At 35.9% G+C, this 16,024-nt stretch overlaps 1 protein-coding gene across 1 annotated transcript in view; it reads left to right on the forward strand.

Annotated features, from left to right (window-relative positions):
* Window positions 1–16,024, forward strand: part of ttc7a (tetratricopeptide repeat domain 7A) — a 77,365-nt gene that overhangs the window by 21,161 nt on the left and 40,180 nt on the right. The window contains exons 8-13 of the mRNA XM_067421401.1: window positions 3,737–3,800; window positions 5,799–5,936; window positions 6,560–6,643; window positions 11,418–11,522; window positions 14,948–15,065; window positions 15,186–15,243. Coding sequence (XP_067277502.1) covers window positions 3,737–3,800; window positions 5,799–5,936; window positions 6,560–6,643; window positions 11,418–11,522; window positions 14,948–15,065; window positions 15,186–15,243 — 567 coding nt within the window. The remainder of the gene's footprint in view (window positions 1–3,736; window positions 3,801–5,798; window positions 5,937–6,559; window positions 6,644–11,417; window positions 11,523–14,947; window positions 15,066–15,185; window positions 15,244–16,024) is intronic.

Here is a 16,024-nt window from a genome sequence, read left to right on the forward strand (position 1 = left end):
CAAGACAGCACAATAAACTATTTGCACAGCCATTTGAAAAATACAGTAAAGTTATACATTACTGTATTTAGTGAGGTAACTGAGTACAAGACACTGAACTGAACATACAACATAGAACTAATGCTTCACACAACCCTTCTCATCAGTGAAAGTTGAGATTAACCTGAGAGAAAATGTTTAATTTAGGTGACATTTTCAGAAAGAAAAAAAAAGATTAAAAAAATGTGTACAATTTGCTTGACAGATTTTGACAACTAGTTTAACATTTTTGTATGTAATGATTCAAGCAATGAAATGAGGACTATTTGTTTTACTATATGGAATGACTATTCAGCATTCACAAGCAGTCATGCCAATTTAGTTACTTAGTGACGGATTTCTCTAATCTGACTACTTTTTTCCAGTAACGAGTAATCTAACGCGTTACTATTTCCAAACCAGTAATCAGATTAAAGTAATTTTATCCAAGTCACTGTGAGTTACTATTTTAGTCATTTTCCTTATTTTGCCTTCTTCTTGTCCCTCAGGAAGAGCATTTTTTCAGGAAATATTTTTTTTAATTTCAATTTAAAATGTCAGGAGATACATTGTTGATGTTACTGTTAAAAATGCACTTCCAATAAAGTAAGTGTTGGCGAAAATGGTTGTCATTTCTATGTTAAGGCGGCAGGGGTGTTGTCGGCAACTGCTGCTTTTTCAAAGTAACTGGCAACACTGTTCACAAGTATAGTTAATTTTGACTGACATGACATAAGCAAACGATAATGTTATAAAACAGCAGAGAGCTGTATGAAAGCAATTGATGCATGTCCAAAAGCATTTGCAATTTGTTGGAAGGAATGAGAAACTGCTAACTTGATGTGCAAAAATGACTGAACGTTGTGGAGGTCGAACTAACAGTTGTGCAAATGTAAATAGTGATGTGAGAAATGCACCAAAGTGACTGAGAAAAACATATTGCTAGAATTATTTATTATGATGCTAGCCTGTTTCTATCATGAATTACATTTACATTTATTAATTTAGCAGACGCTTTTATCCAAAGCGACTTACAACTGAGGAATACAGGAAGCGATCTGTCATTAAGTGGTGAATAATCACAAAAAGTGCCTGAAATACTATGTTTGGGAGTAGCTTAAGCTAGCCTAGAATAAGGAGGAAATAGAGGAAAATTGAGGGTTATTGAGGGAAACTCACGGTATTGACTTTTTAGATGTCTTTTGAATGTTGTCAGTGATTCAGCTTTCCGGATGGAGGTGGGGAGATCGTTCTGCCAGCAAGGAACAGTGAACGAAAATGTTCTGGAGAGTGATTTCGTGCCTATTTGTGGTGGTCCCACGAGTCATTGCTCTTTTGCTGAGCGAATGCTTCTGGTGGGGACGTAGGCTAGTAGGAGCGAGTGGAAGTATGCGGGTACTGACCCTGCGGTGGATCTGTAAGCGAGCGTCAATACCTTGTTGCTAACATGTTTAAACATGTTGCTGGCATGTTTCTAGCATGTTTTTTTAACATTGCTAGCATGATAGATAGATAGATAGATAGATAGATAGATAGATAGATAGATAGATAGATAGATAGATAGATAGATAGATAGATAGACAGATAGACAGATAGATAGATAGATAGATAGATAGATAGATAGATAGATAGATAGATAGATACAGTGCCTTGCGAAAGTATTCGGCCCCCTTGAACTTTCCGACCTTTTGCCACATTTCAGGGTTCAAACATAAAGATATAAAACTATAATTTTTGGTGAAGAATCAACAACAAGTGGGACACAATCATGAAGTGGAACGAAATTTATTGGATATTTCAAACTTTTTTAACAAATCAAAAACTGAAAAATTGGGCGTGCAAAATTATTCGGCCCCCTTAAGTTAATACTTTGTAGCGCCACCTTTTGCTGTGATTAAAGCTGTAAGTCGCTTGGGGTATGTCTCTATCTGTTTTGCACGTCGAGAGACTGAAATTTTTGCCCATTCCTCCTTGCAGAACAGCTCAAGCTCAGTGAGGTTGGATGGAGAGCGTTTGTGAACAGCAGTTTTCAGTTCTTTCCACAGATTCTCAATTGGATTCAGGTCTGGATTCACATGTTTGGTGTGTCTCCCAGGTGGCTTGTGGCAAACTTTAAACGACACTTTTTATGGATATCTTTAAGAAATGGCTTTCTTTTTGCCTCTCTTCCATAAAGGCCAGATTTGGCAGTATATGACTGATTGTTGTCCTATGGACAGAGTTTCCCACCTCAGCTGTAGATCTCTGCAGTTCATCCAGAGTGATCATGGGCCTCTTGGCTGCATCTCTGATCAGTCTTCTCCTTGTATGAGCTGAAAGTTTAGAGGGACGGCCAGGTCTTGGTAGATCTGCAGTGGTCTGCTTCTCCTTCCATTTCAATATTATTGCTTGCACAGTGCTCCTTGGGATGTTTAAAGCTTGGGAAATCCTTTTGTATCCAGATCCGGCTTTAAACTTCTCCACAACAGTAGCTCGGACCTGTTTGGTGTGTTCCTTGTTCTTCATGATGCTCTCTGCGCTTTAAACGGACCTCTGAGACTATCACAGTGCAGGTGCATTTATACGGAGACTTGATTATACACAGGTGGATTCTATTTCATCATCATTATCACTTCATTATCATATTATTATCACTATCATCATTAGTCATTTAGATCAACATTGGATCATTCAGAGATCCTCACTGAACTTCTGGAGAGAGTTTGCTGCACTGAAAGTAAAGGGGCCGAATAATTTTGCACGCCCAATTTTTCAGTTTTTGATTTGTTAAAAAAGTTTGAAATATCCAATAAATTTCATTCCACTTCATGATTGTGTCCCACTTGTTGTTGATTCTACACAAAAAATAACAGTTTCATATCTTTATGTTTGAAGCCTGAAATCTGGCAAAAGGTCACAAAGTTCAAGGGGGCCGAATTCTTTCACAAGGCACTGTAGATAGATAATTAGATATACTATAAAATAGTTTTTGTACCGAAGTTTCGATCCCCTCAATGAAAGTCTATGGTATTGTTTGATTTAGGAAAACCATAAGTCAGATAATTTATAAAATATATAGCGGACAGAGTCACCTTGAAGGTCTGTGCCAAGTTTGTGGGTCATAGCTTTGTCAAGCCAGAATAAGTGTTCATTTTTAGCAGTTTTATGTACAGTATATCTCAATGCTATCTTTAAATTGTATTGCGCCATTTGACAATATTGATCGGTCACTAGAGTCAGAGAGCAATGAACAAGTAGATGAGCTGAGGACAGCGCTGGGGTTTAGTTTGCCTGCTTTAATATTCAGGACACGGCGGAATGCTGTGTTGTGAATAAAACATACTGTAACTGTACCTGTGAGTCTGCAGACGCCAGGCAGAGAAAGGAAAAATACAAGAGAGATGAAAAGAGATGGAGAGCCTTTTAATAATATGTCTGAAGAACAGAAATTAGAACAGATAAAAGGAACATTCCAGATTAGCATTCTTGGTACATGCTATGATGGGATTCCAGATGAAATGGAGGGAAGTAGGATAAAGGGATAAAAAAAAACAGAAGACAGTAAACTAACTGTGAGGAAAGAGGAAATTGTTAAGAATATCTATAAAACCAGTAAAAAGGAACAGCTACAAGGATGGCAGTAAGTCCAGAGATCTCTGTTACAGACTGACATATGTAACTAGAGACTGACACACACATTTGTGACGTGTTTTTTCCTTTTACTGTTGCCACCCTGTAGAGCTTTCTGTCCACAGGACGTGGTTGAAGAGGCGGTGCTGGTGCTCCTCATCACAGAATCAATGGTGAGACAGCCTTTCTCACATTCATCCTTTCTTCCTTAGCATGCTGTGTTGTGACGTCTCTTCTACTTCACTGCATCTTAAGAACTATTGCATGATGACAGGGATATTTCACTGAAAAATCTTTTTTATTTATTAATAAGATATATTTTAATCTTAATATAATTTATCTATAGAATCACACTCATCTTATTCCAAAAACATGTGTATGTATTTGTTATACGCTTCTTTTCTATGCAAAGTTTTAGAGTGACCTCTAAATTGTCCTCTCTAGGCGAATAAACTTGGATACCCCTTAATATACTTTATTTGGCATGCAAAAAGTTGATTATATATTTATATATAACATTTATTTTTTCAAAGCAGCTTTACAAATTTTTTTTTCAATGTTACAATATAGGAAAGATTCTGTTATCAGTTAGATATGAGTGTATTAAAGGAATGTTCATAAACAGTTATAATATAGTACATTATGTGATTAGTTAACTTAATGTATTTAGTTAAAGGTGTAGGATTTTTGCAGTAAAATAACCAAAAATCACTAGGCCAGTGTTATATATTTTGTTCAGTGGAGTTCTTACAATATCCCAAATGTTTCCAACTATTTGTAAATTGTGAGAAAATTGCTATTTTGACCAAGGAACCTGGACGTCTGAGGGAGAGCCTGTCAATTGCATCATATGTGCGTTACCCACGTTTTCAGCCTTTTATTTGGCAAAACCAGTTTCCGGTTTTATTCTGCAGAAACACTTTACTCTCACTGCAGTGTACAACAAGTGTCACAGCAGCTGGTAGACAGCAGAGTAACATCATAACATCATTTTAAACACACAGGCGCCCTCTAGCAGATTGTAAAGTTACAAAGTGTCGCTTTAAAGGGTTAGTTCACCCAAAAAATTAAAATTCTTTCAATAATTACTTAGCCTAATGTCGTTCAACACCCGTAAGACCGTTCATCTTCGGAACACAGATTAAGATATTTTATATTTAGACCGAGAGCTTTCTGTTCCTCCATTGAATGCATGCACGGTATACTGTCCCTTTCCAGAAAGGTAATATCATCAAAAAAAGGTAACATCATCAAAGCAGTCCATATGTGACATCAGTTGGTTAGTTAGAATCTATTGAAGCATCAAATACATTTTGATCCAAAAATAACAAAAACTACGACTTTATTCAGCATTGTCTTCTCTTCCTTGTTTGTTTTCAATCCGTTATGATTCTGCATATTGATTCATGATCCGGGTCACGTGGCAAACTGCTGAAATCATGTGACATTGGCGGTCCGAATTCTGAATCCATTCACTGATTCGTAACCGTTCAAATCTTTGTTTGCAGATTGAAAACAAACACGGAATGAGGAGTTATGATGCTAAAAATTCAGCTTTGCCATCACACAAATAAGTGACCTTTTAGAATATATTAAAATAGAAAATAGTTAATTTAAATCATAATAATGTTTCACAATTTTAGAGGTTTTACAGTATTTTTGATCAAATAAATGCAACCTTAGTGAGCATTAGACACTTAAAATAAATAAATAACCCTGACCTCAAAACATTTGAATGGTTGTTAATATGTTACATAATATATTAAAGCATCTTTGGAGTTTCTATGATTTCTACAAAATAAAACCAGAAATTAAGGGAAATTAAGAAATTAAGGGTATGATGTCATTGATAGGTGACCCACGGACACTGTCCTGGTTAAAATGACTTATTTCTCTGGATTTAAACATTCTTGAAAACATATTAGATATATTAGATAGATATTTTAATCCAAAAATCGTACGTATTATGCCTTTAAGGCATTTTGTGTTTTTGATCTTCGATGATCATATTTGACACCCCATGCAGTTCTTGAACAATGAGCAGATGAGTTGAATCAGATGTGTCAGAGAAGAATTATCTAAATTGTGCAGTGCTGGAGGTTCTCCTGAACCAGGATGTAGAGACACAGCTATAACAAAACTCCTGACCGTCTCTGTGTTATCCCCTGTAGGCAAGTGGCGAGGCAGTGATCAGCCGCACCCCAGAGCACCGAGAGGCGAGGGAGAGCAGCATGCAGGATGCCTCCTCTGTCTATGACCTGCTGAGCATCGGCATGGCCAGGAGGGGGCAGTACTCCATGCTGTCAGAGGTAAGATGTGTCAGCACAGATCAGTATCGACCCCATGCTTTGCAAACAGGAGCAAGGAAGTGACCTGCATTTTGTTATGTAGTAGCTTCTTTCACCTTCTTTGTCGCTTCTATCAATCTTTCAATCTCTCTTTCTCTCTCAATCTCTCCTAGTTGTATGGGTGATTATTTTTTCCCTTCTTCCTCCGTCCTGTCCTTTCAGTAGTTGAGCCGTTGCGTGATGGTGAGCGTTTACTCAAAGACGTTCTCAGGTGAATCTGAATCTAAGCTCAGTGTTTTCAGTAGGTTCATTTCAACTGAATCTATGTCATTTCACTGATAAACCCTTATTACACTGATATTACTCGGTATTATCAACACATGCCTGCTTTATGTATCAAATGTGAACCTCTTTCTCATCAATTTTATGCCCACTTTCTCATGCATGTGCCATAATGTGATGTGTACAGGATACACACAATCCCCTATCGGTGCTGAAAACAACAAGATCCTTCCTAGAAATACTGAGTTATGCTGAGCATCATCATTTAGCTCTATTTTTTCTCTATTGTTTCTTGGAAAGCTGATTCCCTGATTCAAAGCTTCTTTCTGACTGTTATGTGTTGTGTGATTGTTTGTCATCAGTGTTTGGAGCGGGCCATGAAGTTCTCCTATAATGAGTTTCATCTTTGGTACCAACTTGGCTTGTCTTTGATGGCAAGCGGGAAGGTGAGATTTGTGTTCTGTTGTCATCATCAATGTTTTATTCATTTATTAGTATTTTTTTATTGTTGTCCAAATTAAAGGCACAAAAAACAAAAATTTCCAAGAACCACTAGAACAGCATTATATACTTTGTTGACTTGTGTACTTATGTTATCCCAAATCTTTCCAAGAATGTTTAAATCCAAAGAAATAAGTAATTTTAACCAGGACACGTACCGTTTCCGTGCATCGCCTATCAATGACATCGTACCCACGTCACCCTCGATTTCTGGTTGAATTTAATAGAAGCCATGGAAAAAGACGCTTTAATATTTTATACACTATATTGCCAAAAAGTATTAGGACACCCCTTCTAATCATTGAATTCAGGTGTTTAAATCACTTTCATGGCCACAGGTGTATAACATCAAGCATCAAGGCAAACAGACGCTTCTACAAACATTCGTAAAAGAAGGGGTTGCTCTCAGGAGCTCAGTGAATTCAAGCAAAGTACCGTGATAGGTTGCTACCTGTCCAATAAGTCCATTTGTGAAATTTCCTCAGTACTAAATATTCCATGGTTAACTGTTAGTGGTATTATAACAAAGTGTAAGCAATTGGGAATAACAGCATCTCAGCCACGAAAAATCACAGCTTGGGTTTAGCACATGCTGAGGTGTACAGTGGGCAGAAGTTGCCAATAGCTACAGACCTCCAAACTTCATGTAGCCTTTAGATTATCTCAAGAACAGTGCTCAGAGAGCTTCATGCAATGGGTTTTAATGGTCGAGCAGCTGCATCCTTTAACTGTGCATTTGCAAGTTTAGTTGATCCAAAGGTTGGTTCCAGTGAACGGAACTCTTAATACTTCAGCATACCAAGACATTTTGGACAGTTTCATGCTCCCAACTTTGAGGATGGCTCTTTCCTGTTCCAACCTGATTAGACACCAGTGAACAAAGCAAGGTCCATAAATACATGGATGAACGAGTTGTGCTGTGGAGGAACTTGACTGGCTTGCACAGATTCCTGACCTCAACCAGAGCAAATAAATTTGGGATGAATTAGAGCAGAGACTGTGATACAGGCCGTTTTGCCCAACATCACTGCCGGACCTCACAAATCCTCTTCTTGAAGAATGGTCAAAAATTCCCATAAACACACTCCTAAACTTTGTGGAAAGCCTTCCTTGAAAAGTTGAAGCTGTTATTTGTTGCAAAGGGTGGGCCAACTGCATATTAAATGTGCCCTAGAATTAAAAATTGAATTAACCTTGCCATAGTGAAATAATAAGACTTCAGTACATGGACATCACATACTGTGAGTCTCAAACACCATTGCTTCCTCCTTCTTATTTAAATCTCGTGCATGAAAAATACCATGGGTAAAATAAGCGAATTTCAAAATAACGCCAACTGTGATGCAATCGCTGGGATCATTAATATGTATGCCCCCAATATTTGCATATTTGCATATACATGTTCAATGAACATGTTAATTGTCAGGCAGAACTGCGCTGCCGAATCATCAGGCAAACAAGTGTCACATGAGGATAGCGAAAACGACAGCTCTCGTGGACACAAATGTCATGTTCCAGGCTGTGCAGGGGACGTGAGGACTTTTCATACCCTTTCCACAGATAAAAAATGTTGAACGGTCATGGTTGATGTTTATTATAATTGGATACCGCAACAATTTAATTCAAAATAATTTGTTTGCGCGGCCCATTTCACCGCGGACTGTTTTTCTAACATGGGACAATATCAAGCAAGCTTCGCTCAGCGTCTAAAACTGAAGAAAGGGGCAACTATATTCCTTCAAGCAGTAAGTAGTGATTTATCCACTTATTGACTGTTTAAACAATTTCTGATTAAATTGAAAGTTTCTTAGAGAGACAGCGTTGTCTAGATAACGCAAGATGCTTAGTACAGTAACAATAGGAAACACCAAGTAGCATACAAAACTAAATAGCATGTCTAATGACAAAGGTTAATATTATTTTGTATTACAAAATACAACCGCAGATACGTCATAGGCTACTACGTTAGTTTAGTTGCTTACAGATTGCGAACTCGATCCTTCAAGCTAACGTCACCTTCTCCACCATATAAGTTAAAACGATAGTCATTTGTCAAGGTTTCTATTCATTTTGTAAAATATATATATTTATGTTTTTGAGAACAAAAGTATGATGTTTTTGCATGCTTGTATTAAGAGTACATCACAGTCACTGTGTAGCCTACATTGTGACTAACGTTATATAGACATGCAATATCGTTGACGAAAAAAGACAAGTCTAAAATGTAGTTTAAAAAATAAAAACTTGAACAAAAATCACTGGTTTTAAAAAGAAGAGCGTTCGAGTGTTTATGCTTGCGGTTGCCAGATTTCAGTAATTTAAATCCCCATTCAGAGCTTTTCTGTGAAAAGAACGTATGCTCTCCGGTGTTTTACCTAAACATGTACAATCTGGCAATAATATGCACGTGAGCTCTCTCTCTCGCACTCGCGGATGATCTGAAAACACCAATAAACAAAAGCTGCATTTTAGCAATCTTCATTTGAGATTTTCTGCTTAAAGTGTCATTCAGTCTGTGTTCTGTCAGAACGGTCAGGACTCACAAACTGCTTCGCTGAACAACTGAACTTGTGTGAGCTGCTGAAATAAGCCAATCAGAGCAGAGCTCAACATTAATATTCATGACCCTTCCAAATAAGGCAAAAACAGAGCATTACATCCTACACTGTAAAATTGTTGGTTTGTGTTGGTTTAACTTAAAAAAGTAAGTAACCTGGTTGCCTTAAAATTTTGAGTTTATTGAAATTAAAAAATTGAGTTGATACAATTTTTAGGGTTGTAAATGGACCTGTAAAACTGTTTCTGGACAATTTTTGCCCTTAAATAAGCCACATACCCTCTATGTAGATATCAGATAACAATTTAACAAATTGTTTCAAATCATTCTAGGCCGCCTTTAAACCATACAGATTAAGAATGGGATGCCATTAAAGTCCAAGTGCATGTAAAGGCAGGCCTCCCCTAAACTTTTGGAATAGGGTTTATGTTATAAGGGGAACAACCGTTTGGAGACATTTGTAGACTAATTTTTGTACAGTAATACAGCCTTTTCTCCATTATATAATATTTTTAAATTTAATTGCATGCAATTTAGCAACACAAGTCATCCAGCATTTATTAATATTATGGCTGTGCAATATATAGAAATTATTGAAATATCGCAAATGTACATAACGCAATATCTGAATGATTTTAATAGACTACTTCAACATTGTGAAAAGTATACATTTAGGTCGATGCATATAGCAGAGAATAGTCTGTGCTCACGACTGTTACTTATGTGACTTGCTTGATTTTAAAAATAGTTAAACTCAATAGCTTGCGAAAACAACTCCATGCAGTCTCGCGCTGTCTGACACAGACACCCCGAAACGTGCACACAAGCGTGTCAAATACACACACAGTAGAAATGGCTGTCTTTATGAGTATTCATGTAAACCCAGTCGTTGTGGTTTAAGTAAATTATATCAGTTGGGAAAGAAACGGAATGAGTGTCAATAGGATCTGTGCATTAGGTCTTAAAGTGACAGGTGGCTAATACAGTAAAACTGCCACTGTCTGTCAAACAACAGAAAAACAAGAGAAAATCACTCTTGGCTGAATAACCTTTATCATGTTTGACCACACTCAAATTGATCTAATATTACAAAATAGCTCTGCATTACGCCACATATGCCTGACTGGAAGAAGCGGAAGCGGCAACTGCCATAATAAAAGCTCCACTGCTGTCGCTGTGCGTCACACTCATCTCTCATTAGCATTCGCTTCAGCGGCCTCGTTCAGCTCCTACAGCACTCGGCCCTTTTCTGCCTGCATCATACTACAGTAACGTCCGTGAACAGGATTTCTGCCCTTGTCCTGTCCCAATTATTTTCCACCGGCTGTGAGTTGAAGGCTACAACTCCCAAGATTCCGCGTTCAGTCTCAGCGTCGCGTCATCAATTTGCCTTTGTTTTGAATAGGTGACCTCTAGCTACAAAAAACTACATAGTGTGCCTTTAATGTTAATGTAACAGCAGTGTTTCAGGCTTGTGATTGTAAAATAAGAATAAATAAAAACCCTCATCTCTCACCCTCATTCCATCCCAGATCTATATTATACTATATTATATCTATATAATACGATTTTTTTCTTTAGATGAAGAAAATATTTATATTTTAAGGAAAATGATCCATCTAATGTGAGCTTTACAACATCCTTATGTATATTTTAAGTGTAAGCTTCTCTCTCCTGAATATGCTTTCCACAGTTGGCCAGAATTATCTTAATATTTTAGTATCTTAGTTTCTTTTATTGTTCTAGAAATCTTTATTTTTGTTCATCTGAAGAAAGACATACTGGACATTTGTAAAAATGTTGGATCTTTAGTATGCAGTGTTTAGTTTTCACTTCAGATGGAAATGTCAAATGATTGAAAATGTCAAACAGTGATGGATATTCCCACTCTGCATTTTATTTCTAGTGGTTTGTCATAGATTTGTGTTATGTTTCAGAAGTCTCACATGCATAATCGTTGTGCACTCCACAATCAATGTTATTAACCTCATGACAATGCAAATAGGAATGTTAATCCAGGGTTTACGATTAACTAAAATTATCCTGGGTTAACGATTTTTTTTCACTTCTTCAGTTGTGTGTACATGAACACAGAATGCTTACATCTATTTTACATGTCTGCATATATAAATGAAACCTATGTTATTAATGATATTGTACAGAATGAGGGTGCAGTGTCAGTCCTCAAAGAGTGTGTGACAATGAGACCACAGGACCCCATCCCATCTCTGCTTGCAGCAAAAGTGTGCATCAACCAGCTACACTGGGTGAGAAAAACACACCAAACACATGTGAACAACATTTCTTGTTTTAACATTTCAACGTTAAAATACTGTCAGCATTTTCTAAAGACAATTTAGCTGTGAAAACGCATGGAGAGGGTTATTTTTGCAGCTCACCTTTTTGCATAAATCTATATATGTAGAAGTTTCCTTTTCAGATGCAAAATTTATGGGCAGAGAATATTTAAACAAATCAGGTGTTTTACTAAGGTTTGTGCCAGTCAATTTACTGGTATTTGCGGCATTATTTTCATGCCCCAAAAAAGCACGTCTTAAACCAGACGCTAATTTGCGCTGCTCTTGGTAGATCGCGTTATTCATTGTGGAAATGAGCTGTTGCCTCTGTGTTATTTTATGTGTGCATTTGTCAGTAAATCACCCACGGAACTTTCCACACCCATCAGCGTTTTTATGGAATTACGCTCACATGCTTATTTGCACCGTTTAGTAAATCTGTCCGTCAGTATCTCTAAACGTACACAACCTATATTAAAATAATAATACTTTTATTCAGTAAGGACATGTTAAATTGATCAAAAATTAATTAATACAATTATTAAATACTGCACATTTCTAATGTTACAAAATATTGAAGTTAAAATAAACACTTTCTATTAATCAAAGAATCCTGGGAAAAAAATATATCACGGTTTACACAAAAATATTAAGCAGCACAGCTGTTTTTAAAAATGATTGTAATAAGAAATGTTTCTTGTGCAGCATATCAACATAGCATGTTTTCTGAAGGATCATGTGACACATATTTTAAATTGTAATATTTCACAGTAATATTTATTTATATTTTTTTATTTTATTAAATTTTTTATTTGATCTAATAAATGCAGCCTGGGTAAGAATAAGATACTTCTTTCAAGAACATAAAAACATCTTACTGACCCCAAACTTTTAAACCAAAATGTACTTCACAGCAAAATTATTAGGTTATGAAATTAAATAATCAATGTTCATTTCAGGAAAATTCATTGAAATTCATTTTGGCATCTATAAACCCTTAAATCCATAAATCCTAATGCCATAAACCCTATATAATCCTAATATATTTATATAAATACTAGTTATTCTCATAACTTTATTAATTTATGATAAATTATTTATGGTCCACATGAACAAAAAAATGTAAACATTAAATGTATATTTACAGATTTTTTCTAATATTCAGTATACAGTATCGCTCAGTCCTAGATGGGGTCAGTTGCAATCACTAATAGGTGACCTATTGCCATACTAGATATACTAAGACGACAAAATGCAATGTACAGTCACAACACCATCAATCAAATACACAATACAGCCCTGTTAAGATTAGGGCACATCTGCTGGAAGCGTAGCGCTGAATACAGACTGCACGCCATAAGAGGCTTATAGCACAATAGGACCGTATAGCCACAGAAACGTAATGCACAGGCTTTAGTGGCAGATAGCATGCCACCCCACAGTCACATTTTAGAGCATCCCTTTATCATCCCAGCATCAAAACAGGGCATGTGAGGACTTGCCCTCAGGCAGCTGTCCTTGATGCTGATTCACATCAGCATGTCTAGCATTTAAATTAATGAACAGCATATGACTTTAAGTCAGCTGCTTATGCTCATATGAATGATATGTCAATGTAATGCATGATTACATGTAGGGATTTGTCACAGGTTCAACCAGATTGAACTGGAGTAAACATTTAGAATGTTTCGATCCTAATCTGACTTCTGACCTGTAATGCTGCCAGAATTATAATCACTCATTGTTCGTTCATTGGCCAGAGAAGAACTGGCCCCTGACTGAGCCTGGTATCTCCCAAGGATTGTTTTCCATTTTTCACCTGATAGAGTTTGAGTTCCTTGCCACTGTCACCTCTGGCTTGCTTAGTTGGGGACACTTAATATTCAACGATATTATTGTTCTGACTGCATTGATTCCATTGTATAAAAACCTAACAGAACTTTCTCCAGAGCGGCTGTATAGATAAATGTACAATGAATACATTGAATAATTGTGAAATGAATATTTTTTTTTACAACCAAAATTAATAAACTCTGAAATTACTTAAGCTGGACAATGACACTATTTTCTTTAAGAGATGCTGTACAGCTACAACAAACTTTGTGTAGTTCACCCAAGAATGAAAATTAGCCCATGATTTCGCTCAAGCCACCCTATGTGTATATGACATTTTTTTCAGACCAATACAATCAGAGTTATATTTAAAAATGTCCTGGCTCTTCCAGTCTTTATAATGGCAGTGAATGGCAGCACAAAATTTGAAACCTAAAAAAGTGTATCCCTCTGTTTTAAAAGTACACACAGCTCCAGAGGGTTAATAAAGTCCTTCTGAAGCGTATCAGTGGATTTTTGTAAGAAAAATTTCCATATTTAATAGTACAAATAAAATAAAGTAATAACTTCCAGTGGACCACTTTCCATATTCAACGAAAAATACGGTGTCTAAATTCACTCACTTGTTTTCATTCTCTCCTTCAAGTATACTACATAAATAGTTAACGATTGTATAGGTGGCAATTTCAAACACAGAATTGGTCAAGACAGGAACAAGCACAATGCAACAAAACATACTCCTGACATTACTATTTTATTATATTTTAAAATGTAATTTATTCCTATGATGAATTTTCTGAATTGTCGAATGATCCTTCAGAAATCCTTCTAATATGTTGATTTAGTGCTCAGTCATTATTGGTACTAATTTATTAATAATGGTTCTTATTATTATCCAAAAAACTGCTATATTTTTATAAAATCAGGATCCTTTGATTAATATAAAGTTCAATGAAAAACATTTATTTGAAATAGGAATCGTCTGTAACATTAAAAATGCATTTAATGTCACTTTAGATCAACTTAACACATCCGTAGCATGTCATGGTTTCCACAACAACAACAAAAACAATATATATATATATATATATATATATATATACATACATATATATATATATATATATATATATATATATATATATATATATATATATATATATATATATATATATATATATATATATATATATTAAAAGCACACCTGTTTTCAACATTCATCTAATAATGATAAATGTTTCTTGAGCACCATATCATCATATCAGAATGATTTCTGAAGGATCATGTCACTGAAGACTGTAATGATGCTGAATTGTGCTGAAATTGTTATTTTTCTACTCAACTTATGCTTTTGTTTAAAGTTACTGTATATAGTTTATAGATTAATTTTGAATCGTTCCTTGTTGGGTTTAAATTCATAGCCTTTCAGTTTGCTGCTTAGTTTTTCAATCACTATGCTACAGCTCCAATATTTCACATCATCACAAGTTGACAATCAATGATATAAATCATTCAATTGTCTAATGCATGTTTTTAAATGGGTTTGTGTGTGTATGTGTCAGCTGGAGGATGCAGTGTCCCTCTCAGCAGGTGTGGTTGCTTTAGGAGAGCGTGCAGGGGAGTCTCTTCCTCAAGCTCATCTGGCCATAGGACTGTGTCGTAGTATGCAGGCAACTGATGGTAAGCCTGATTATCCTTCTCTGAACCTACAAAATGAGCCAGGCCCCCAGCTGTCCTCAGCTGCTCTCTGCTTCTTCTCTCATGTCTGCGGTGACTCACTGTTTAACTGTGTGTTTGCAGCCACGCTGAAAGCCGATCGCGATGAGTTCAACAGAAGAGCGCTGCAGTCACTACGGAAGTATGCTTGATGTTTACCTCTTTTATTTCAAATTTTGTTAAGGAGGCCTCAGCCACCCACTTTTGTTTGGACTCTTAGACCCTTTTCTAAACCCCTTCTTACTTGATAGCAGAACTGTTATTAGTTTTAAAAACATACTGATAATATTTTTTCCCTCAACTACACAGCTGTTGTCTCTAAAAGTTTGGAGTCTGTAAGATTTTTGAAAATATATCTTTAAGTCTCTTAAGCTCACAAAGTCAGCATTTTTATGATCAATACTCTGATACAAATAAAATAAAAACAGTAGTACTGTGAAATATTGCAATTTAAAAATACCAGTTTTTCTATTTTAATATATTTTCTAAAATTGTATTTATTCCCTTTATTTACAGCATCATACGTCAGTCTTCACAGTCACATAATCCTTCAGAAATTATTCTGATATGCTTATCTGGTGCTTGATAAACAAGTCGTATTATTATCAATGTTGAAAACAGTTGTGCTGCTTCACGTGATATATTTTTTATATTATTACTCAATAAATTAAAAAAAATAATAAGACATTTCTTTCAAAGTGAACAAAAACCTTCACCTGACGGTGTAAAATACTGATGGCATTGACAAAGGTTGAGCTGAGGCCAAATATACAGTATATGTAAATAGAATCAAGAAATACATTAGAAGAGTTCCCCATATGCAAAACATTTATTAAATCACAGTTACAGACTTTTTGAGAACACTTGTCAACCACCAGACATAAAACCTGACGTCTGATGGAGTATTTTTATTTAAAATTTTA

This window comes from Pseudorasbora parva, chromosome 17 (genome assembly GCF_024679245.1).
Source record: "Pseudorasbora parva isolate DD20220531a chromosome 17, ASM2467924v1, whole genome shotgun sequence".
Lineage (NCBI taxonomy): Eukaryota > Metazoa > Chordata > Actinopteri > Cypriniformes > Gobionidae > Pseudorasbora > Pseudorasbora parva.